This window comes from Lolium rigidum, chromosome 3, assembly GCF_022539505.1.
Source record: "Lolium rigidum isolate FL_2022 chromosome 3, APGP_CSIRO_Lrig_0.1, whole genome shotgun sequence".
Classification (NCBI taxonomy): Eukaryota; Viridiplantae; Streptophyta; class Magnoliopsida; order Poales; family Poaceae; genus Lolium; species Lolium rigidum.
Window position 1 is genome coordinate 409996572 of NC_061510.1, and position 26373 is coordinate 410022944.

General features: G+C 44.6%; 1 protein-coding gene across 2 annotated transcripts; it reads right to left on the reverse strand.

Annotated features, from left to right (window-relative positions):
• Positions 1–16398: 16398 nt before the first annotated feature.
• LOC124704696 (cyclin-dependent kinase F-3) lies at positions 16399–22639 on the reverse strand. 2 transcript variants are annotated; one of them, XM_047236967.1, is made up of 18 exons: positions 22512–22639; positions 21065–21369; positions 20896–20974; positions 20560–20628; positions 20378–20467; positions 19854–19992; positions 19666–19768; positions 19543–19595; positions 19244–19310; positions 19021–19129; positions 18882–18947; positions 18404–18472; positions 18262–18322; positions 18074–18166; positions 17476–17510; positions 17337–17382; positions 16936–17023; positions 16399–16848 (listed from the first exon to the last, which is right to left on the reverse strand). In XM_047236967.1, exons 2-18 carry the CDS (start codon positions 21070–21072, stop codon positions 16722–16724), a joined length of 1302 nt encoding a protein of 433 aa, XP_047092923.1. In that variant the 5' UTR covers positions 21073–21369; positions 22512–22639; the 3' UTR covers positions 16399–16721. The 2 variants fall into 2 exon arrangements, with proteins under 2 accessions (XP_047092923.1, XP_047092922.1); XM_047236966.1 differs by having other exon boundaries at positions 20896–20977.
• Positions 22640–26373: the final 3734 nt, after the last annotated feature.

A 26373-nucleotide genomic window follows, 5' to 3' on the forward strand; every position in this document is an offset into this window, starting at 1 on the left:
CAATTACTCCTTACTTAAATAGAACTAACAGTAAAACCTAGACAACCTCAACCCCAATTGCAATACTTCTTATTACCTGAGAAGTATGTTCTTCAAAAGTTATTCTTTTGAAGAAAATGAGGAATCATCATCAATCCTACCTAATAGGACCTATAGCCAATAACCAGCTATCACCAACAAGGTATACCACCTTGATAGCAACTATTGGTAATTAAGATGTTTAGGCTTAATTCAACAATACAAGCCTAGTAGCTGATGAATCCAACTAGGTTGTGATCCATCTAATACTAACTTCAGAAACTAGATGAAACCATAGTCAACCATAGAACCCCACCAATCTAATTATCATACTTATTCTTTATTAAGGAACATGTTCTTCAAAAGTTATTCTTTTGAATTATATAATAAGTAATCATCAATCATGCATTATAGGACTTAAAATTGACAAGTGCTCCTTACTTATTATACAACTACTATACCTGGTTGTGTATGATTGTTACTATCCATTTTGCCACCTGCTTATAATTCTAAAACAACACAAACCTGAATAAGAACCTTGTTTGTGAATCACTCTAAAAGGACAACACACCCTGAACTAATCATTACCACTCACTAATCCTAAATCATCGGGGTTAGGTCACGCTTAGAGCGATTGCATCTCATACTTATGCATTATTGCATCCTTGCCAATCTTTTAAACATCGTCCTTACCGGACGATGATGCTATTTCAGAATTTGGAGTTATTACGCATCGAAGACCTTGTCCGCATAATCTTGCGAGCCAAGAAAGGCAAGTTCATCACTTGCTCATGTCATTTGAGTACTTTTATCAAATTACTTGCAAAGTACTATGGTTATCACGATTGCATAAAAACCAAAACCACTACTTTCATAACTATGAATATGACTATGTGGTGGGCAATGGAACCATGGATTGTGTTGATATGGTGGAGGTTCCATTGCAAGGGTTAATATCCATCTAGGATTAAACAACAAATGTCGCCAAGTGATTCTTGTGCCGTAATACCCGTGTTAACCATAAGATCCGGAGTGGGACGGAGTAGTCAAAAGTGTTTCCACCTCTTGAACATCAACGGATTCGCTTACCGTAGACGGTTGTATCTTGCGGAGCAATTGGTGGGTGGGGAGCCCCTTCTAATTCCCCACGGTATAGTTGTTGCTTACCGTAGACGGTTCGTCGCTTGCGGAACAATTGGTGGGTGGGGATCCCCTTCTAATTCCCCACGGTAATGTGGTCTATGATGGGTTGCAGCTACCGGCGAAGGAGTTTGGTTAACGAGTCCCAAACCGTTGTCGTGGTCGGGGTCCACCCCGAAATTACGGGAATAATGGGACCGACGAGGACCCGGGGTCGGGGTATGCAACAAAGGGTGGGTGTTCGAGGTAGCGGAGGAACATGATTGGCTAGACCTTATACCGGGCCTCACACCATAGGAAGTGTGGACAAGCTCGCAGCCTTGGTTGGCACCAAGGTTAAGATCTCTTATGGGTAAAGCAACACACCTCTCGCAGAGTGTAAAGAACCGTGACCCGTCACTCCCCGTTCCGGGATATGGAACCGCGAACGCTGCCGGAAAGGAGCTCCATGAAGTTCTAGTAAACCGGTGAAGGCCGACGGACATAGTTCTTCCGAATAAAAGCAACCTTTTGAAGAAATGGTTATGAAAACCTGCATTGGTATTAGACTTTCCGGTCTAATGTCGTAGCTAGTGCATTAAACACCTCTTTCCTATAATGAACTTGTTGAGTACGCTCGTACTCATCCCACTCTTAAATCCCCGCTTAGATATGGAGGCATCGAAGGAGGATCTACAAGTGCAACTCAAAGGCCGAGGAGTCAACAACTACTTCACGAGGCAGGACCCTGTCAGAGGAGTCAGATACCACATACATCAAGGAGAAAACCTAGTTTAGCCATAGAAGGGAACTAGCTTCCTAAACCTAGCTCCTATTTAGCTAGAGTCTATTCTTAGCCTCTGTAGTTAGTGAAATACTCTACAAATAGAGTTAGTGATAAGACTAGACTACGAGTCGTTCTTCTGGAGTTATCTGCAGTTTTACCTCATTGTAAAGTAGGAGGCTGTGTTGATCTTATGTAATAGAGTCAATTTTGTAATTCTATAGACATACCTTGGACCCGCACATGTTTCTGTTGTACCACTCTGAGCGATATAATACTTGTGGAACGGTGTTTCATTGGTGTTATATCAGACTTGCATACTACACCATGCAGTGGTATGCCGGGTCACCACACCCGACGCGACGCCTGCTCGCCCGATCTCCGCCCCCGCTCGGGCGATCTTCAGCGCCAGGGCCCGACGCCTGCTCGCTCCGAATCTTGGTCCGGCGCCTGCGCTACTCCGCCGGCCCACCACTCTGCTCCGCGCGATCCGATCTCCACGCAGCGGGATCCGATCTCCACGCAGCGCCTGCTGTGCTCTGCTCTCCTCCGCCCGACGCTCTCCGACCGCTCTGCTTTCGCCCGATCCGGTTTCTCTCTCCGCGTCGGTTGACTTCGATCTAAAAAAAAGAGCTATGTCTTCCTCGGGCTATGTTGCGATCCCTCGCTGCCCGGTGATCTTTGATGGTGCGAATTACCCTGATTTCGCTGCCTTCATGCGCGTCCATATGCGCGGTCTTCGTCTTTGGGGTGTGTTTTCTGGCGAGGTCTCCTGTCCGCCGCGCCCCGTTGCCCCTACGGTGCCTGTTGCACCGCCACCTGTTGCCCTTGCCCCTGATGCTACCCAGGCGGATAAGGATGCAGCCAAGAGTGCTGATGACACTGCTCTGGCTGATTATGACCGGAAGGTCCAGGACCACTCTACTGCCGTTGCGACTTACCGGCCGGATCCGACCGAGTACACTCGGTGGATAGATGAGGATGCTCGTGCCGTTGCTCGTTCTCACCTCCGAGTGTTCCGCCTCGCATGCTCGCTGAGTTTATGGGTCTTCCCACCGCCGCCGCTCGGTGGGCTTTTCTTCGTCGGCGCTATCGCCCGTCCGGGGATGCTCTCTACCTATCCGTGGTCCGCCGAGAGCATGCCCTTCAACAAGGTGATTCTACTATTGATGAGTTCTACACTCGAGTGCTCGCTATTTGGCGTCGCCTGATTCTCTCCGTACAGCCGTGTGTGCCACCCGTCCCTCGCTGTTCGACTGTGTGCGCGGATCTGGAGTTTCAGCGCGTTTTTGAGTTCTTGTCGCGGCTCCGTAAGGAGTTTGAGCCGCGCCGGGCCCAGCTGCTTGCCCGTGGTCGTGTTCCGCTCTCTGTGGTACTTGTTGAGCTTCGTGCTGAGGAGACTCGTCTTCGTGGTGTTGGTCTTCTTTAGGTTCCCTCTGTTCTTGCTGCTCCTGGCCCTCCTGTGTCGTCTGCTCGTGGACCTCCTATGCTGGCGGCTTTGTTGCGACCTCCAGCACAGCCGATACTTCCTACTCCTCCATTCCAGGGTCAGCGTCAGCCCCATCAATCTCGTGGTTCGACGTCACCTCCTTGTACCTACTGTGGCAGGCCTGGCCACACTATCGCTACTTGCTGGCAGAGGGATCCCAGCTTACGCCCGCCGCATCTTACTCGTCGTCAGGCTGGTTCTTCAGGATCTTCTGCTGTTGCGCTATCTGATCAGGACATTATCCGTGGTCTTCGTGGTCTGCTCGCTGGTACAGGCTCTTCCTCGACGGGTACTGCTGGTTCTGTGCCTGGCTCTTCTGGCACCGCGCGACCACCACCTTCCACACAGTCAAGTATGTCATCCCCGTGGTATATGGATTCTGGAGCTTCTTTTCATATGACCTCTGCGTCTTCTATTCTTTCTGCTCTTCGCTCTCTTGTTTCGCCTGTTCGTGTTATCACGGCTGATGGTACCTCTCTCCCTGTTTCCGGCCGAGGCACCCTTTCTACTACCTCTTTCTCTCGTTCCCGATGTTTCTCATGTTCCTAGTCTTAAGATGAACCTCGTTTTCCGCGTGTCGGCTCATCGATTCTGGTTGTCGCGTCATTCTTGACGCCGATTCTTGTGCTGTTCGGGACCGCCGTACACGAGCCCCGGTTGGAGCCGGCCCTCGCAGCCTTGAGTCCCCGGGCTCGGGAGTTAGACCGGCTTCGCGTTCCTTCTACCGCCACTTCATCCGCCGCTTCTCCCGCGGTTGTTGCTTCGTCATCGGATCTTTTCAGCAGGTGGCATCATCGGCCGGGTCACCTCTCGTGGCTCCCGTTTATCGTCATTAGTTCGTAGTGGTCTTCCGGGGTCCTGTCTCGGGAGATGTGTCTTTGCATTCGTGTCAGGGTTGTAGGTTAGGCAAACAGATTCAGCTTCCCTATCCTACTAGTGCGTCTGTATCTCAGCGACCTTTTGATTTAGTTCATTCGGATGTTTGGGGTCCGGCTCCCTTTCCTTCGAAAGGGGGTCATCTATACTATATTTTGTTTATTGATGATTTTTCACGGTACACCTGGTTGTTTCTTATGCACTCTCGCAGTGAGGTGCTTTCTATTTATCAGCGTTTTGCCGCCATGGTTCGTACTCGCATTCCACGCCTATTCGTGTGTTTCGTGCTGATTCTCGCCGGAGAGTATATCTCCCAAGCACGTGCGTGGTGTTCTTGCTGAGCAGGGCACTCTTGCCCAGTTCTCGTGTCCCGGCGCCCATGCTCAAAATGATGTCGCCGAGCGTAAGCATCGTCATATTCTTGAGACTACCCGTGCTCTGATGATTGCTTCCTCTCTTCCGCCCCATTTCTGGGCTGAGGCTGTTGCTACGTCGACTTACCTCATTAACATTCAGCCTTCTGCTGCCCTTCAAGGTGGCATTCCTCTCGAGCGTCTTTCTGGTAGCTCTCCAGATTACTCGACTATTCGCTTATTTGGTTGCGTTTGCTATGTTCTTCTTCCTCCTCGCGAACATACCAAACTGATCGCTCAGTCTGTTGAGTGTGTTTTTCTCGGATACAGTGATGAGCATAAGGGCTATCGCTGTTGGGACCCTGTTGGTCGTCGGATGCGCATCTCTCGTGACGTCACGTTTGATGAGACGCGTCCCTTCTATCCTCGCCCCACCTCGGGTACTTACCCGGTGGATGATATCTCTTTTATTCTTTTTCCGGATGCACCCCCTGCTGTCCCTCCTCCCCCCTTCTACTTCTGATGCGCCCCCTTCGGCGCCATCCTCTCGTTCGTCTAGTCCACCTAGTACTTGATACGTGTCAAACGTATCGATAATTTCTTATGTTCCATGCTTGTTTTATGACAATACCTACATGTTTTGTTCACACTTTATGATGATTTTATGCGTTTTCCGGAACTAACCTATTGACGAGATGCCGAAGTGCCGCTTCTCGTTTTCTGCTATTTTTGGTTTCAGAAATCCTAGTAAGGAAATATTCTCGGAATTGGATGAAATCAACGCCCAGCATCTTAGAATTGCATGAAGCTTCCAGAACACCCGAGAGCCACCAGAGGAGGGCCCTGTGGGCCCAGATGATAGGCTGGCGCGGCCAGGAGGTGGGCCGCGCCCCCCTACTGTGTCGCCGCCTCGTCGACCCTCCGACTCCGCCTCTTCGCCTATTTAAAGGTCCTTGACCTAAAACCTCGATACGAAAAAAGCCACGGTACGAGAAACCTTCCAGAGCCGCCGCCATCGCGAAGCCAAGATCTGGGGGACAGGAGTCTCTGTTCCGGCACGCCGCCGGGACGGGGAAGTGCCCCCGGAAGGCATCTCCATCGACACCACCGCCATCTTCATCAACGCCGTTGTCTCCCATGAGGAGGGAGTAGTTCTCCCTCGAGGCTAAGGGCTGTACCGGTAGCTATGTGGTTAATCTCTCTCCTATGTACTTCAATACAATGATCTCATGAGCTGCCTTACATGATTGAGATTCATATGAGTTTTGTATCACTATTCATCTATGTGTTACTCTAGTGATGTTATTAAAGTACTCTATTCCTCCTCCATGGTGTACAGGTGACAGTGTGTGCATCGTGTAGTACTTGGCGTAGGTTATGATTGTAATCTCTTGTAGATTATGAAGTTAATTATTGCTATGATAGTATTGATGTGATCTATTCCTCCTTCATAGTGTGATGGTGACAGTGTGCATGCTATGTTAGTACTTGGTGTAATTGTGTTGGTCTATCATGCACTCTAAGGTTATTTAAATATGAACATTGAATGTTGTGGAGCTTGTTAACTCCGGCATTGAGGTGCTCTTGTAGCCCTACGCAATTAGTGGTGTTCATCATCCAACAAGAGAGTGTAGAGTGGTTTTATTATGTGATCAATGTTGAGAGTGTCCACTAGTGAAAGTATGATCCCTAGGCCTTGTTTCCAAACACCGAATCTCCGTTTATTTACCGTTCGTTGCATGTTTACTCGCTGCCATATTTTATTCAGATTGTTATTACCACTCATATACATCCATACTACTTGTATTTCACCATCTCTTCGCCGAACTAGTGCACCTATACATCCGACAAGTGTATTAGGTGTGTTGGGGACACAAGAGACTTCTTGTATCGTGATTGCAGTGGTTGCTTGAGAGGGATATCTTTGACCTCTTCCTCCCCGAGTTCGATAAACCTTGGGTGATCCACTTAAGGGAAACTTGTCGTTGTTCTACAAACCTCTGCTCTTGGAGGCCCAACACTGTCTACAAGAATAGAAGCACCCGTAGACATCAAACACTTTTCTGGCGCCGTTGCCGGGGAGGAAAGGTAAATGGCACTCATACTCCGGTCCCAGGTAAAAGTACTTTTCTGGCGCCATTGTGTGTGTGCTCGAAGCTATTTCCTTTAGATCCTGCAATTGCATCTTTTTGTTTCTTGTTAAACACTAGTAAGGCATAATGGAAAACATCTCTGAGCTTTTTGTACTATTTCCTGAGTCAAGACATGAATGGTTTAATGCGAAAATTAAAAAACCTATGGAACCTTATTTGCATGCTAGTAGTAATATTAGTATGAACGCTTTGAACACCATTGTTGATAATGATATAGAAAATTCTAAGCTTGGGGAGGTCGGTTTTGATGAGAATGATCTCTTTAGCCCTCCGGGTATTGAGGAGAAAGTTTATGTTGATTATGATATGCCTCCCATATATGATGATTATAATGATAGTGGTCTTTTGGTGCCGCCTACTATGGAGAGTAAAGTTTATTATGATTATACTATGCCTCCTACACTTGATGAGAATAATAATGATAGCTACTTTGTTGAATTTGCTCCCACTACAACTAATAAAATTGATTATGCTTATGTTGGGAGTAGTAATAATTTTATGCATGAGACTCATGATAAGAATGTTTCATTTGATAGTTATATTGTTGAGTTTGCTCATGATGCTACTGAAAAGTTATTATGAGAGAGGAAAATATGGTTGTAGAAATTTTCATGTTACTAAAACACCTCTCTATATGCTGAAAATCTTGAAGTTGCGCTTGTCTAGTTTTTCTATGCTTGTAACTTTGCTCTTCATGAATTTGTTTATTTACAAGATTCCTTTTCATAGGAAGTGGGTTAGACTTAAATGTGTTTTGAATTTGCTTCTTGATGCTCTCTTTTGCTTCAACTGCTATTTCTTGCGAGTGCATCATTAAAACTGCTGAGCCCATCTTAATGGTTATAAAGAAAGCACTTCTTGGGAGATAACCCATGTGTTTATTATGTTACTGTTTTGTTGTGTTTTGGAAGTTGTTACTACTGTAGCAACCTCTCCTTATCTCTATTTTATTGCATTGTTGTGCCAAGTAAAGTCTTTGATAGTAAGGTTCATACTAGATTTGGATTACTGCGCAGAAACAGATTTCTTGTTGTCACAAATTTGGGTATGATTCTCTGTAGGTAACTCAGAAAAATCTGCCAATTTACGTGCGTGATCCTCAGATATGTACGCAACTTTCATTCAATTTTGGCATTTTCATGTGAGCAAGTCTGGTGCCTCTTTAAAATTCGTCTTTACGGACTGTTCTGTTTTGACAGATTCTGCCTTTTATTTCGCATTGCCTCTTTTGCTGTGTTGGATGGATTTCTTTGTTCCATTATCTTCCAGTAGCTTTGTGCAATGTCCAGAAGTGTTAAGAATGATTGTGTCACCTCTGAATATGTGAATTTTTAATTATGCACTAACCCTCTAATGAGTTTGTTCTTAGTTTGGTGTGGAGGAAGTTTTCAAGGGTCAAGAGAGGAGGATGATATAATATGATCAAGAAGAGTGAAAAGTCTAAGCTTGGGGATGCCCCCGGTGGTTCATCCCTGCATATTTCAAGAAGACTCAATCATCTAAGCTTGGGGATGCCCAAGGCATCCCCTTCTTCATCGACAAATTATCAGGTTTCTTCTCTTGAAACTATATTTTTATTCGGTCACATCTTATGTACTTTACTTGGAGCGTCTGTGTGCTTTTATTTTCATTTTGTTATTTTCATTCTCTGAATAAATTCATGCTTGTGTGGGAGAGAGACACGCTCCGCTGGTTCATATGAACACATGTGTTCTTAGCTTTTAATGTTCATGGCGAAGGGTGAAACTGCTTCGTTCATTGTTATATGGTTGGAAACAGAAAATGTTGCATGTGGTAATTGGTATAATATCTTGAATAATTTGATACTTGGCAATTGTTGTGCTCATATAGATCATGTTTAAGCTCTTGCATCATGTACTTTGCACCTATTAATGAAGAACTACATAGAGCTTGTTAAAATTTGGTTTGCATGATTAGTTTCTCTAGAGTCTAGATATTTTCTGGTTAAGGTGTTTGAACAACAAGGAGACAATATAAAGTATTATAATAGTTACAATATGTTCATATGTGAGTCTTGCTGCACCGTTTTATACTTGAGTTTGCTTCAAACAACCTTGCTAGCCTAGCCTTGTATTGAGAGGAACTCTTCTCGTGCATCCAAATCCTTGAGCCAAAAACTATGTCATTTGTGTCCACCATACCTACCTACCACATGGTATTTCTCTGCCATTCCAAAGTAAATTACTTCATGTGCTACCTTTAAACAATTCAAAACTTTATTACTTCTTATTTGTGTCAATGTTTTATAGCTCATGAGGAAGTATGTGGTGTTTTATCTTTCAATCTTGTTGGGCAGCTTTCACCAATGGACTAGTGGCTTCATCCGCTTATCCAATAATTTTGCAAAAAGAGTCGGCGCGGGGTTCCCAGCCCCCAATTAATCAACCTTCATTAATAATTCACTTCACATGTTTTGCTCTGATTCATCAGTAAGCAACTTAATTTTGAAAATAGACACTCCTTCATGGTATGTGAATGTTGGAAGGCACCCGAGGATTCGGTTAGCCATGGCTTGTGTAAGCAAAAGGTTGGGAGGAGTGTCAACCATAAATAAAACTAAAGTACATGTGTAAAAAAAAGAGAAGAGGGATGATCTACCTTGCTGGTAGAGATAACGTCCTTCATGGGAGCCGCTCTTTGAAAGTCTGTTTGGCAAGGGGGTTAGAGTGCCCACTACCATTCGTTGACAACAACAAACACCTCTCAAAACTTTACTTTTATGCTCTCTATATGATTTCAAAACTTAAAAAGCTCTAGCACATGATTTAATCCATGCTTCCCTCTGCGAAGGGCCATTCTTCTACTTTATTGTTGAGTCAGTTCACCTATTCTTTCTATCCTAGAAGCAAACACTTGTATCAACTGTGTGCATTGATTCTTACATGTTTACTTATTGCACTTGTTATATTGCTTTGTGTTGACAATTATCCATGAGATATAAATGTTGAAGTTGAAAGCAACCGCTGAAACTTATATCTTCCTTTGTGTTGCTTCAATGCCTTTACTTCGAATTTATTGCTTTATGAGTAACTCTTATGCAAGTCTTATTGATGCTTGTCTTGAAAGTATTATTCATGAAAAGTCTTTGCTATATGATTCATTTGTTTACTCATTATCTTCATCATTGCTTTGAATCGCTGCATTCATTACATATGCTTTACAATTGTATTGATCAAGATTATGATAGCATGTCACTTCAGAAATTATCCTTGTTATCGTTTACCTACTCGAGGGCGAGTAGGAACTAAGCTTGGGGATGCTTGATACGTCTCAAACGTATCGATAATTTCTTATGTTCCATGCTTGTTTTATGACAATACCTACATGTTTTGTTCACACTTTATGATGATTTTATGTGTTTTACGGAACTAACCTATTGATGAGATGCCGAAGTGCCAGTTCCTGTTTTCTGCTGTTTTTGGTTTCAGAAATCCTAGTAAGGAAATATTCTCGGAATTGGACGAAATCAACGCCCAACATCTTAGAATTGCATGAAGCTTCCAGAACACCCGAGAGCCACCAGAGGAGGGCCCTGTCGGCCCCAGATGATAGGCTGGCGCGGCCAGGAGGTGAGCCGCGCCCCCCCTACTGTGTCGCCGCCTCGTCGACCCTCCGACTCCGCCTCTTCGCCTATTTAAAGGTCCCTGACCTAAAACCTCGATACGAAAAAAGCCACGGTACAAGAAACCTTCCAGAGCCGCCGCCATCGCGAAGCCAAGATCTGGGGGACAGGAGTCTCGGTTCCGGCACGCCGCCGGGACGGAGAAGTGCCCCCGGAAGGCATCTCCATCGACACCACCGCCATCTTCATCAACGCTGCTGTCTCCCATGAGGAGGGAGTAGTTCTCCCCCGAGGCTAAGGGCTGTACCGGTAGCTATGTGGTTAATCTCTCTCCTATGTACTTCAATACAATGATCTCATGAGATGCCTTACATGATTGAGATTCATATGAGTTTTGTATCACTATTCATCTATGTGTTACTCTAGTGATGTTATTAAAGTACTCTATTCCTCCTCCATGGTGTAAAGGTGACAGTGTGTGCATCGTGTAGTACTTGGCGTAGGTTATGATTGTAATCTCTTGTGGATTATGAAGTTAATTATTGCTATGATAGTATTGATGTGATCTATTCCTCTTTCATAGTGTGATGGTGACAGTGTGCATGCTATGTTAGTACTTGGTGTAATTGCGTTGGTCTATCATGCACTCTAAGGTTATTTAAATATGAACATTGAATGTTGTGGAGCTTGTTAACTCCGGCATTGAGGTGCTCTTGTAGCCCTACGCAATTAGTGGTGTTCATCATCCAACAAGAGAGTGTAGAGTGGTTTTATTATGTGATCAATGTTGAGAGTGTCCACTAGTGAAAGTATGATCCCTAGGCCTTGTTTCCAAACACTTAATTTCCGTTTATTTACTGTTCTGTTGCATGTTTACTCGCTGCCATATTTTATTCAGATTGTTATTACAACTCATATACATCCATACTACTTGTATTTCACCATCTCTTCGCCAAACTAGTGCACCTATACATCTGACAAGTGTATTAGGTGTGTTGGGGACACAAGAGACTTCTTGTATCGTGATTGCAGGGTTGCTTGAGAGGGATATCTTTGACCTCTTCCTCCCTGAGTTCGATAAACCTTGGGTGATCCACTTAAGGGAAACTTGCTGCTGTTCTACAAACCTCTGCTCTTGGAGGCCCAACACTGTCTACAAGAATAGAAGCACCCGTAGACATCAGTACTCCTCGTTCTCCGGCTTCGGATCCTTCCGATGCTGTCCCTTCTTCCTCTTCTTCTGCTGACTTGTCTTCTGCAGATGAGCTTCCCCCTTCACGGCCTGTTCGTCAGCGTCGTGCTGCAGTTCGTTACTCTCCTAGTCAGTATGGTCTCTCTGTCGTTTCCGAGCCGACTTCTTATCGGGATGCCGAGCGTCATCCTGAATGGCAGCTTGCCATGGCTGAGGGGATCGCCGCGCTTGAGCGCACCGGCACTTGGGATCTTGTTTCTCCCCCTTCGGTGTTCGTCCCATCACGTGTAAGTGGGTTTATAAAATTAAGACTCGCTCCGATGGATCTCTTGAGCGCTATAAAGCGCGTCTTGTGGCTCGTGGTTTTCAGCAGGAGCACGGCCGTGACTATGATGAGACTTTTGCCCCCGTGGCTCATATGACTACCGTGCGTACCCTTCTTGCCGTTGCTTCTCGTTCGTCGCCGGTCCGTCTTCCAGCCTTGATGTTCGGAATGCTTTTCTTAATGGCGAGTTGAGTGAGGAGGTTTACATGCAGCCTCCTCCTGGGTATTTTGTTCCCGATGGGATGGTTTGTCGTCTTCGACGTTCTCTCTATGGTCTCAAACAGGCCCCTCGTGCCTGGTTTGAGCGCTTCGCCTCTGTGGTGACTGCTGCTGGTTTCTCTCCTAGTATTCATGATCCAGCACTTTTTGTTCACACTTCTCTTCGTGGGCGTACTCTTCTTCTTCTTCTCTATGTTGATGATATGATCATTACTGGTGATGATCCTGAGTATATTGCCTTCGTCAAGGCTCGTCTTCGCGATCAGTTTCTTATGACTGATCTTGGTCCTCTTCGCTATTTTCTTAGCATTGAGGTTTCCTGCACTTCGATGGTTTTTCTATCTCCCGAGAAAAGTACATTCAGGATCTTCTTGCTCGTGCTCGCTCTTGGGGATGAGCGCACGGTTGATACTCCTATAGAGCTTAATGTTAAGCTTCGTCCCTATCGATGGTGATCCTCTTCCCGATCCCACTCGTTATCGCCATCTTGTTGGGAGTCTTGTTTATCTTGCTCGTCACTCGTCCCGATATTTCTTATCCCGTTCATATTCCGAGTCGGCTTGTTTCAGCTCCTACCACTGTTCACTATAGTCATCTCCTCCGTGTTCTTCGTTACCTTCGTGGCACGATCACTCGTCGCCTTTTCTTTCCCCGTTCCAGCTCTCTCCAGCTCCAGTGCTATTCGGATGCTACGTGGGCGAGTGATCCTACGGATCGTCGTTCACTTTCTGCTTACTTTGTGTTTCTTGGTGGTTCGCTTGTTGCTTGGAAGACGAAGAAACATGTAGCAGTTTCTCGTTCGAGTGTTGAGGCTGAGTTGCGGGCTATGGCTTTGTTGATTGCTGAGGTGACCTGGTTACGGTGGTTGCTTGCAGATTTTGGGGTCTCTGTTACGACACCCACTCCACTTTTGTCTGACGAGTACAGGTGCTATCGCATTGCACGTGATCCGGTCAAGCATGAGCTGACCAAGCATATTGATGTTGATGCTTTTTACACACGTGCTCAGGTGCATGATGATGTTGTTGCGGTTCATTATGTGCCTTCAGATTTGCAGTTGGCGGATTTTTTTACGAAGGCACAGACTCGAGCGCAGCATGATTTCTTACTCTCCAAACTCAGTGTTGTGGATCCACCATGAGTTTGAGGGAGGGGTGTTAGATGTATATATCTGTATATTGTATTTTCCCCATATGTTAGGGGGCTTTCTGCATATGTGCATCTGTACATGTACTATATATTGTGGTCTTTGGCCCCCTGGTAATACAACAAGCATATTGCCCTAACAATACGGTGATGTACATGTATCTTATGGTATTATCTACCGTATCTCGAAAGTACGATAACACATTTACACACGCATGATTGTGTATGGGTAAAAGCTTTACGACCACGTGTACACGTGGTAGATATCGTGACATCATGATCCGAAGCACATTTTCACACGAAATTTTGGTCCTCAACCCAGTCATGCCTCGACCTCCAAATGGGAAGGGTAATATGTAGGGGAAAAAATCAATGCTGCGCATATAATGTTGTATAATTGATGCAAAAAGTAAACTAAAATAGTGTCATATACAATGGAAACGTTATACAGTACAATGTAGATGCTCTTCCAAAACACACGCCTAACACAATTTGGCACGCGTGTCTTCCATTATCAACGTGTGATCAGTGTTTATTGGGAGTACGATTTTCCTATGATTTAGGGTGTAGTAGTTGCTTAACTATGTTTATTGGTTACTATACTCGGAACGGTTATGGTTGTTGCGTGCACCGGCTCTTCTCCAGGCAGCAGCAGTGTGCTAGCTGTTCATTATTTATTGCTGCCTTCTTATCTTAGCTAATCGCAACGGACCGAATCAGGCAAGGCAAGTGACAGAAGCTTCCAGTAGCGGCCAGCGACACGCCGAGCTTCACACTCGACACCACTCGCCCGCACGCGTTGAGTGCCAGTCCAGTACAGTACTAGTCTCCTTAGCTTTCTTTTTTTTACTTCGAATCGAGATATTCTCTTCCTTAATCTACGTTTACTTACGGAAATATTTACATGCCGCCAACAGTGCGCTGTATATCTTTACAGCTTGGTGGTTTGCGGAAGTTGTGTTTATCTCCACGTATTTTATTAGTAGAATATCAAGTTACATGATCAAATAAACATGAAAATCAGAAGACAAATCACAAAACTTTGCAAATAGACACCTAACAATCAGAAACTTAGGTTTCGTGCACTCGCCGAAGCTAGCGGCCGCAGCCAAACTCCAACGCCGCCTAGACACACGTTGGAAGAGACTTCAAGCCTCCACCATTTGCAGATCGAAGAAAACACCATCGCCAGCGAGGTTCTCTGAGTCGATGAATAGACCCGTTGCAAGCAGGCTCGAGATCATACATCGGCAAAAGTTGGGCTAGGCTAGGCTTCGAGCCGAGCCAAAATAAGCACACAGCTGAAAATATAGGCCCAAGACCCACCCAGCCTGACCGTCAGTCCTAAAAATCAGGACCGAGCCGGCCTCATGCTCGAAAAAACCTGGACCTACTGTGGCAAAAATCATATATGCCCAAAGCCCGGCCTAGCCATGTCGAGCTCAAAATCTTGAAAATAACGATATATTCACCACCTCTAAACCAAAGGCCTAGCTCCAAAGCATCCGCCTCGCCCTGATCCCAGCGCCGATGTGGGTAACGGCGAAAGCCCAGCGACACGCTACTTGCTTCTTTTAAAGCGTGCATTATCTAGTACTTCTATATTTTTTTTTAGAAAAAACAATTTATTCCTCGGTGAGATAAAAGCTCACGACGCCGGGATAAGTGGTACGGGTGCATATTAATTGGCACAAGTAGCACTCGTTCGCGTTGAACACATGTCCAGCTTGAGTCCAGTGTCGAACACGGAAAGATCGTCGTACTGGACACAACACAACTGTCTCGTTTCTCTCCACCGAGAGTTTGCTTCCTGGTACGGTTACTACCGGCCTCTACCAAACCTCTCTTTTTTTATAAAAAAAATACTAGTACTACTCGTAGAAACTAATAATGTGACCTTAATAAATAAAAATAAACTTGTATTTTGAAAAACGTGTATAGATAAACTTGTATTTTGTTGGCTGCGAAAAAATAGAGAAGGAATCGTGACACTGAAGCCAAGTGCAGTCTTCTTTTACCCGTTGTCAGTGACATTCACTGCCAAGTCACCATGAGTGAGTGCAAGCTCATTCAATGGTGGCAGCAGCTTTACCGCTCGGCAGGCAGCAGCTTCCATCGTCAAACTTTGATGGTCAGGTCAGGTCAATTCAGACCACAGGCCACCTAGGAAACAGCCTTTTTTTTCCTGGCTTTATTACTTGACCATCATCTACTGGCTCTGGCTGCTGTCGAGCCAGAGTGTGATAGTGACACGCCCTGCCGCAAAACTCGTGAGCCCGTTTTCCGAAAAAAAATGAAACTCTCACTTTGCAGTTTTCTACCAAAACTGCACACGAACATATATTTCCAAATAAATTTTAGAATTTGATAAAACTCAAAATAACAAACCTTGGATTCTGAAAGAAGGGCACCTAAATCCGCGTCACATACCCTGCATGCAACATCCCATACCCTTCATGCATCATACATGCCTAAAATGGGTCCCATACCCTGCATACATCATACATGCCTAAAATCGATAGAATTGACCATTTTCTGAACTTCAGCACAAAATAAGCCAGAAATTGTGAAAAACATACACACAATCTGACTCTTTCGCATGTCGCCTGCTCGTGGAACGCCATGCTTATATATTGCAAGTCGCCATGTCTCAAACGGTCAATCGTGTGAAGGACAAGCACACAAATGGAGCAGCCGAGCAGGATACGAGTCCCACGTGCAGCGCAGCGTCATCAGCTAGGCCAGACCAAAGCAGCAAGAACGGTAGTACCCACCACGCAACCTCGTTTCCTCCAGGTCAGGTTACATTACATCCGTGTCAGAAACTTTACTGCTCTCGACTTGCTTTCCTCCCATCTTTCCACCGTCATGTCGTCAGGCAGGCGCCCATGCCCTGCAACACCGTACGCCGTCACTTCAATTCAATGCAAAGCGTTGCCTTCCACCATGAAGATCTGCCTCTGAATGTCAGGTGCACCAACACAACATCAAGAATTCAAGACTGTTGTCAGGTCACAACACGTACTTACTTCAAGCCTCAGACACGACCATCAGACCAGTATCAAAGAAGCACATGGAAGATATCAAAGAATACAGCAAATCAAAGAAGCACATGTGTGTGGCTCAGGAAATCACTGACAATGATCTTCAACTCATCACTCGCTCAATGATATATCATATAAAATCGAGAAGAATCACGCTCGTACAAAACTGTTGTTTGGTGGGTATGTACAGGGAGGGAGTAACGGAATCGTCTCGCAAGCTGAACTTCTAGTAAGAAGGTACTTCGGGAACCTAGGAACGAATATGTATGTACATTTTTGTTGTCTGCTGCCGCCGCAGCTTATTGTTCGAGTCTAGCACTCGTATAGAAGAACCAAGAAGAATCCGGGTGTATGGAGCGGAAAAAGAGCTCGCAGGTGGATGATGATCTGTTAACCGCACCAGGTGTGCGGCCGGTCAGGTCAGAAGAAATTGACCTGCCGGATGGGCGCCGGCGCCAATGATCGGCTCTCCATCAGGTTCGGCTGCAAAGGGAACAGGCCGAAAGGAGAGCCTGAGAATCCTCCAACAGCTGGCAGCGCTGCTTGGCTGCAAAGCACAAAATCATTGGCAGCAATGAGTGGTTTGGTCTTACAAGAGTAAACCGTTCTGGGTATAAAATATGCTTATGCTTACCTGTCAGCCATATATGCCTGTTGCCAGGATGGCATGGCCTGAACATCCCCCAAGGGGTGATGTGATGATGACATGAGAGGCCATAACCCTGTTACAACATGTAGAAACAAACCACGTTTGAGCAAACACGATTGTCTTGGCTGTCTCTAGAATAATAGAACATCTAAACACTTCTGGAAAGTTGTGTTCGTGTAGTATGTGACTTAGGGTGGTTCTCGCTAATGGGAATCAGAGGAAGTCATACAAGTTCAACTAGTATCACACTGGAAGTTCCTCTTAATCTTTTTTACCCATTTATTTGTGTCTGATGTGGTTTTGAAATGTTTAATAGATGGACTTGGCTGTGATCTGGGGATAAATAGTCCCACATTATGATACAGCAATAGAGGAGAATGATATACCTGGCTGAACAGGAGGATTTCCAAATCCCGGATATAGAAGATTTTCCTGCAGGTTTATAGTATAGCAGCCTTAGCAAAACACCCATTAATTTTCATGCACGCAGATATTAGGCTTCCATGTCACATAGACAACGCTTACCTCTTCTCTATGTTCTGGAACATGCTTATTAAGATCTACAAGCAAATATAAAATACAAATTAAAGTCAAAGAAAACAGACTCAAATACATCTGGCACATAGATTCTGAAATATAGGCAGAAAAACATAAGTTAATACAGTTGCCTGCATATGACTGCATGTAACCAGTTTTAACTTGTAATTTCATACAATTTGTTTAAATCTCATGCGACTCTTTGATAGCAGGAGCAGGTCTAGCACAATTTCTTATCCTGCTTGTAGGCACAGAAACTCTGAACCAAATAGTGGCTCCAGGCCATTTCCATCTAATTGGGTTTCAACTATTAACAGGCTAGAGCAAACATACAGTGCAGATTAAGATATGCCTTTCAAGTTCCTTAATGTCACACGACAATATTACTTTAGTCATTACTTTTGTTGTTTCAACCCAGGCCACCGCTGATATCGCAACACTAATTCACATTGTCAAGTCCACTGTACCTAATTTCATTACAACTAGCTAGCTAAGATTCAATGTGATCAATAATTATTGTGAAACAATTGTGGACACACACAAAAATAACCAAAGGAATTTGACAGGGGTGAAATATTTTAGGCACCTTTTAAAGAACTTGGCTTTAGACTGAGAGTTAGATCAAGGTCATCAGATTCTGTACCGAAGCCCAGGCCCAATTCCAGCCTTGGATTTGCTCCTGCAGAAGAAAAGGGAAGCTAGATCAGAAACCCTTTCGATGTAGAAGATTTTTTTAATAAAATCCCAGCCAATGAATTGTGATAGAGAACTCACTAGATTCATCCATCCTTGAGTAGGAATTATCATGGAAAGCCCTTGGTGCCCACTTGCGAACCTAGACCACTCAAAAGTGTCAGGTATGCAGAGAAAAGCAAAGATACGTACCCACAGAAAACCCAATGTGTAATTGTATTACATTAAAGAATGGATGGTGTAGTGCTTGCTCAGCAGTTGGCCTGCTCTGTGGATCCCAGGAACAAAGTTGCTATCAAAATGAGAACAAAAGAGTGCCATGTTAAAAGGGAGAATTATTATCAGATAAATAACATCAAGCAAAAGAAGTTCAGTTTAAAAAGCAAGAAAAGCTTCACTATTCAGAACATAAAGAACTCCTAGTAGAACTATTTATGTAACTATCATCGTTAATATAATTTACCAAAAACAACATGATACAAGTCCCAGTAAGTAGTTAACTCGGAACTGAAACTTATATGCTCGTGTGTTAACCTCTTTCAGTTTTCTGGATTAATAGCAGGTTGTTCAAACAGATGTAAAATAGCAGGTTGTTCGTATAAACAGACATCAACACTTGGGGCATCTACAATGTTAATACTCATGCTAAACACAACTTTTATCCAAAACCTAACAACAAGTAACAAAGTTCAGCACTGTACCTTAATCAAGTCAATAGCTTCCGAGGAAGCATTAGGAATAAGCTCCCACAGATTTCTGGTTTGATTCTTTGGAACAAATGAAAAATATTAGCGCCACAAAAGCATTCAATCCAATGAATGGAGACAGAACTCATTTCACCTGGCAAAAACGGAATCTACTTGAGCCAGGCAGGTTCATCCCCTCTGGCCAGACAGAGTGATCTGGGGTCCCAAGCACAGTGCATATTTTGGATAGCTGATCAATCTCACTGGTAAAATCATAAACTAAATATTACAAACAATGCAAATCAACCATAATATCAACAGAATTAAAAGTAATCTGGTCTATGTTTATGCTACAAAAAGTACAGGTCAATACATACTTTTCACCAGGGAATAGTGGAGACAGTGTGAACAGCTCAGCCAAAATCGCACCAACAGCCCACATATCTGAAAAATCACGTTTATTCATTAATGATGATATCATTGAGTCATAAAGGCTCATAAGGGGAAGCTATCATATACATAAACACGACAAGATGTTTATTTTGTATTATACGGAATTTGTTATGTGTTAAACTAAATAATGATTTAGAATGTAAGTGAAATTCTTTCTATGCATATTTACTAATTGAATCAACAAAAGCTCCAAAACTTAAGGGCCAAGGACATAAATAATCACCTATAGAAGGTGTGTAAGCTGAAGCTTGCAGCAGCACCTCTGGAGCACGGTACCTTGAAAATAAAAGGTAAATTTTAGGTAAATAATCAACAGAGTAACATGGCATTTCTTACAGAAACTCACCATCTGGTAGATACATAATCCGTGTAAGGAGGACTGGAACATACTTCTCTTGCCAACCCAAAGTCGGCAATTTTAACAACGCCATTTGTCACCAACAGATTTTCTGAAACAGACGTCTTGTTAGATATTAGAAATTTTGATGGTATAGAGGCAGAGCATAATTCAATCAGAAGATAGCACCATATTACCAGGTTTCAGATCACGATGGAAATATCCATTATTATGCATATACACAAGTCCTTGCAGTATTTGGATCATAAGCTGCCGTATCTCCTCTTCAGGGAAAGGAACGGGCCTTTCTCTTATAAGATCATATAAATTACAGTCCTGGAATGGAAATAAAATCAATTACACTTAAGTAGCACACAAGTGACAAGTCCAGTTGAGAAAAGAAACTTCACAAAACTCAAAAGCACCAGCCGACAAGTGAAAATGAAACAACAACCTAAGCAAATGCAGTGATGTTAATGACCCAACCAGTGAACAACATTCTTAACTAATGAGATGGCCACGAATATTGCGAAATGTCAAAAAAAGAGGATAGACACTACAGCAGATGTAGATGTAGTTATAACAGGGATTATCCATTTATCTCTGAGATACATGTAGATGTAGTTATAACAGTTGGTACAAAAGTCCACAATAACATAGCATAGCGCGGGGTGGAATTGCCAGTAGTATTATGCAACTGATACCAAGAAACAAAACCTACCATGTGTTCAAAAATAAAGAACAAATGGTGATTTTCCATCGTCACCTCCTTCAGCTCCACAATGTTAGGGTGGTTGAGTCTCTGGAGGGCCTGCACGGTTCTCTATTATTAAGTATACAAAATTCAAAAAATGGTGTGGTTTGATCACATATTGCAATATTCCCATTACTGAGAAATATTACCTTTACTTCTCGCAGATTAATGCACTCTTCCCAATGGTAAAACTTTCTCTTCATTTTTTTAATAGCAACCTGAATGCATTAAGAAACCATATTAAAATTGTTAATCTGGAAAAGGGGTGTATCCATCCATATGTGCAATTGATGGCTCTTCATCAGTACATAAAGGTGCAAACTCAAATCAGAACATTAGGAATTAAATAGAAAAAGGCAAGATACTATATTTGGTAACCATCCACTGCTTATACTTTAGAAAAGCAGCAAAGTAAAGCTAAATTTGATATGCTGAAAGCATAGAAGCTACAAGCAGCCAGAGTGTCCTGACAAGTTTGCACTTACAATTTCATTTGTTTCTGTCTTAACAGCCCTAAAAACGTTTCCACAAGTTCCATCACCTATCTCCCTTATGACTCTATACCTGCTAAATTTCAGAATCCATGTTAAAAGTTAGTTAGTGCATAAATATAAAGCGCAAAGCATATAATTGGCAACATAAAGCACAGCTCACCTGTCCATGGTCGCGAGCTTCACCACAGAGGCTTTGCTAGTAATCACTGAACGACAATAAAACTCAGAACCGTAGAACCCGCACCACCCTTAGAACTCATCGTACAAGGTTGCATAAGGAGAAGAAAGTTCCAAACGGGAGAGTCAGAACATGAAGGGCTATGCATCCTTGTCTGCACAACTGTCATGCTTATTGCAGCCTGCGCCAAAATTCAGCAACGCAATATCCTAGATCTGATGATACCATCTTTGGCCGCACAAAAAGGCCCCATTATTTCCAGACCCGCAGCACTTTCAGCGGAAAATCTGCAAAAGGTAGAGAACTGACTTCAGAGACTGGAGACAAAAATGCGTTCCTCCCTTGGAGGAGGCACTCTGCCTACCGAGCAAACTGACCATGTGGCCAGGCACGAAAACACGCAGACAAGAAAGTAACCCTACTGCACATATCAATGTTCCATGGAAAATCCCTACACACAAAAACAAAGTTGACCTCCTCAGTCGGCTTGCTTTCTATTCTTTTCGAGACAGTACAGTTCCTCTATTGGGTGCCCAATCATCCAGAGACTTTCCAGATGTGACTAAAGTCGAATTTACATGGTGAGGCAGGCTATACACCCGAGAACGTGCAGCTCACCGGTTAACGGACAGACGCCTGCGTGATCAACGCAACAGCAACAGAAACTCAACAGAAACCACTACGAGACAAATATAAATTTCTGGGAAACAAACAAAGCGTAATCAGAATAGACATGGGCGTCCCCTGGCAAAGGGTACAAATCGAGGCAACATGAACAGTGCTTCATGTGCGTAGATAGAGGCCCCGAGATCTACTCTAGAAGATTCGAGAAGGAAATGGTAACATAAGGACCAACGGATTCAGGTAGTACATTAAAACAGACAGAAGAGCAGGAGGACAATCCAATTGAAGACAGAGATGATTAACCCTGCGCAATTTGTTCCAAATCGGTTGAATCGCAACTGCGCCCCGGGATTGAAGGGATTGAGTTTAACCCGAGAAGGAAGCAACCGAACCAAACCAAACGCACGCGAAATTCCAGCAACCCACAGATCACACGGCGGCGATTAGGCGCCGCGGGATCAAACCCCGGAGGAACCAAGCCCAAACGCCGCATTATACGATTCCGCACGCAACAGCGAAGGAAGGAAGAAAAAAAAATCCCCAAACCACAAAATAGAAAAACCGATCTGAAAATTAGCGATTCGGGTGCAGAGTTCACCGGAAACCGAAACGCGGTAAACACTACACAGCTCAATCGAGAGGAATTCCTCTCTGCCTTGAACCCAGAAAATTCGTGCGGTACCCGACCAGAAAATTAAAATTCCGATTCGCTTCACGCGGTTCGTGGGGATGGGAACAGGGCGGCGGCTAGATTACGGGGGACGAAGGGGAGAGGAGGAAGGCGGGGAGGGGAGGGGGAATTCACCATGATCGGGGCAGCATTTGCGGGGCGGCGGAGGCTCCCAGCGCCTGGGGATCGCGGGCGATACTTCGTATGGAGGGAGATAAACTTGGGCAGGAGGAGGAAGGGAACAGGGGAGGAGAGAGAGAGAGAGAGAATGAGGGTTGGGGGAAAAAAGACGGAGAAGATATCGCGACGCGGCAGTGCGAATCAGGGGCGCCGCGCGGGTCAAAAGACGCTCCTGCCCTCCCTGCGCGCGAGGATTTGCGTGATGTGCCCGCGGCCGGGGTTCGTGGCCGAGTGGATAAGCGCGCGGGGGTGGGAGGTAATTTTGCTCGGTGGGGCCGCGCGCCCGCGCTGCAGCTTGGTGGTACAACAACCGTGGACGGCGAGCGAGGGGAGGAAGGCGTGGCAGCGGGTTTGAAATTTTTGTCCCATGTCGTGTCGGGTGACTTCTGTTGCACGCCGTCTCCGATCGGCTCGTGGTTTACGCCATCTTATGCTGCTGCCAAATTTCTACACTTTCAGATTTGATTCGATCGAATCCGAGTTTCCATCTTTGTCCTGATTTTAAGTACTACTCCTGATTCAAAAAAGTTGTCGCCAAAAATAACTCGCAGGCACTTGTTTCAAATCAAATGGAGTATCTCGAATTGGTTCGAGCAGTCGCCTCATATTTGCTAGCTCACCTCTAACTCTCGTCTAGCGGCCTCAGTGGCCGGAGTGACTTCAAGGGGGTAAGCTGGACCATTGTATTATTGTAGTTTAGTTTTGCTGCTGCTTTTCCTAGTGGTGCCATGTTGTATGCCGATGCATCGTTGTCGTGGGCGCATTTCATGATCCCCAAGTGCAGGAAATCACCGCAGTACAATTCGATAAGTATTCGAGTGTCGAATCCACGAGGAGTTGAAGGTAACTGCCTATTCTTTAAACCGCTATAACCCACTTATATGTCAGCCCTGCATCGTGTGCTAATTGACAGAAGAAAAAAGGATGTGGAAGCAATGCTCGGACTGGAAACTTGCATCAACAAATGGAATCGGGGTAAATTGGCTTCTCAGCATCATGCGGGCATGAAGAGGGACTTGCGTCTAGCGGTTGCACGATCTCGATCCATGGCGACTCGAGCCCGCGAGTGCCACGGGGGAGCTCAGCTGGCTGTGAGACGGCGGCATTGGAAAAGGCTGCACCTAGTACGTCTCCATGAGTGGCGGGGCACCAGTCCATGCTAGCGGCAGCGAGGAGCTCTACCTAGAGAGGATTTTTATTTTGCAAACGACATAGAGAGGATTTGGGAGAGATTGGAGTCCACCACCATCACAGAGTGGAGAAAAAGCTGGGTTGGGTGTCATCATTCGCGATCACGAGGGCCAAGTCATTCTTACTGAATGGAAACACGTACAGTCATGCGCCAGTGCTGAGGAGGCCGAGCTTCAAGCATGCATTGTTGGGATCAAACGCCTTATTTATATTGGTTGTGATCAAGCCATTGTTGAATCTGACTGTTTCCGAGCTGTGCAATCCATATCAAGTTCAGGACAAGAATTGTCGAGTGGCTGGGCACTCTATAATGAAGCTCGGGACCTTATTAGGGTTTTTGGTAGCATTTCCATTTGTAAGATAGACCGGGTTATTAATGGTGCAGCGCATGTGTTGGCACAGCAAGTCTGGTTTTGATGGTCTCCTTCGTGGTAGAGCCCCTCCCTGTGTGTTGGAGCTCATCACCCAGGATTGTAATTGACTTGGCTTCAGGCCAACAGGTTTCTGACGCACTCTTTTCCTTCCATGGTACCGAAGGGGGCTGGAAGGTTTTTAATGAGGCGGCCTATTAGTCTTAATATATGGTGGTTTATTTCAAAAAAAAAGTGTAAACATATTAGGTGGGTGAATGATTCTGCGATGTAGTCAATCATCATAGTTGTATTAGTGTCGACGGCTCAGATTTGTGTGAAAATAGGTATGACACAAGTGTTGTGTAGCACTAGATATCTTCTCATGTACTGCTACTCCACATCCCGTCTAAGTGATTATTATCTATAACAAAAATTGAAAGAATATCAACTAATGTGAGAAATTTCAAGTGTACCATATAGGAATAGCTCAAACAATCCCAGTACACTAGTATAAAATAGGTTTTTTTTTGTTTAGATCTGCCTGAAGCACTAGTCCCGGATGTGTTTGAATTCGGGACTAATATGCGCATTAGTCTTGGTTCGAACGTTTAGGACGTCAAAAAGTTTTAGTCCCGGTTGGAGACATCAGCCGGGACTAAAAGAGTTGCGGCAGGCCCCATCGGTGTCAAACCATTTAGTCCCGGTTGGTGTCCTAAATCGGGACTAAAGGTCTACCATTTAGTCCCGGTTGGAGAGACCAACTCGAACTAAAGTTTTCCGGGTTTTTTTTTTTGGCTCCACCACCCTTGGATCGCCTTTTTTTAGGTTTGTGGTTGTGCCTTTAGGGCTCCCGTGATCCGGCTTATAAAGACGTCATGATCTAGGGTTTACACGGAAAGTCCTAGCCGGAATCCAAGATGTCTAACTACAGAATATTACATTATCGTGCACGTCAAGGATCCACCTTTCCTTATACACCGTATTGGATCCAGATACTTCATGGGCCTTCACGGATCCGACTACCTGCATAGGTCGGTTAAGATCTGGCTCCTGTTCCTGGGCTGGACTTCATCCATCTTCTATCAACAGCAACTGGACCGCCCGATGGCCATATGCCACTATCACCATATGTGGACCACCCGGGCTTGCCGGATTTAGACCACGTCGTTGATATACACATAAAGTATACCCACAACATTTAGTTTTGTTGCTAGTTTCTGCATGGATGGCCTACATCGTATTCAAATTCACGCTAAATACATTTTCGTGTAGTCTAATTTTCTAAATAATATTTTATTTGATAAACTAGGAAGTGCATAGACAACATAATACATGATATCACTTTTGGCTCATAGGTGTAGATGCATCCATTGTTTAAAAAATATTTTTTAAAATGTAAAAAAATCTGAAAAAAAATCTAGGTGTACATCCGGACATTGTATGTCAGCACACAACATTTTGCGGAAAAATGAGATTTTTTGTGACTTGTGTAAAAAAATATAATTTCTGATCGTGCAAAATAGCCTTTTACAAGATGTTGTTTTGTCTTTTTACACAGCCCATAAAATTGTCCTTTTCTCACAAATTTTGTGTGTAAACATAGCATATCAAGATGTACACCTAGAATTTTTTTCCAGTATTTTTTGACATTTAAAAAGAAATTAAATGCATTATTCATAATAGGTGTATTTGCACCTATGAGCCAAAACACCATATCCACATAATACAGTGCATCATGGCGACCGTATGAAATACTCAGTATTTTTATATGAAAATAGTAGAACTATTTGTGATAATTTTGGCTGTTAGATCATGTTCCGGAGAAACTTTTGGCCGTTTGATCCGTATCAGTCTCTGCAGGCCAATTCTCCCCTGGGGATCCGACTTTGGAGCTGAAATTGGCCTGCTGAGGTGACGTGGGTAATTTTTTTTTGCGGGAGAAGGATAAGCATTACATCGGAAACAAAGCAGAAAAGACCCCAACAAACACAAAATTACAGATCCGTCCTTCTGCACGTTGACCGTCGACGCCATCGGTGGCGTGCCGTCGCCGCTGCCTCCCTCGAAGCCTTGGATCGGAGGCAGTCCCCAGGCGAGCGGGAAGTCGCCGAGCGCCGGTCCCGGAAGACCTACACCGTTGAGCACCGCCGCGGACGATCCGATACGCCGCATCTCCTTTTTCTTGATCTCGATTTGGAGGCTCCGCCGCCCTCGGAGCCGACCATGGGGAAGACGCCCACAACACCTCCGCGGAGATGCGAGGGCATCGGTGG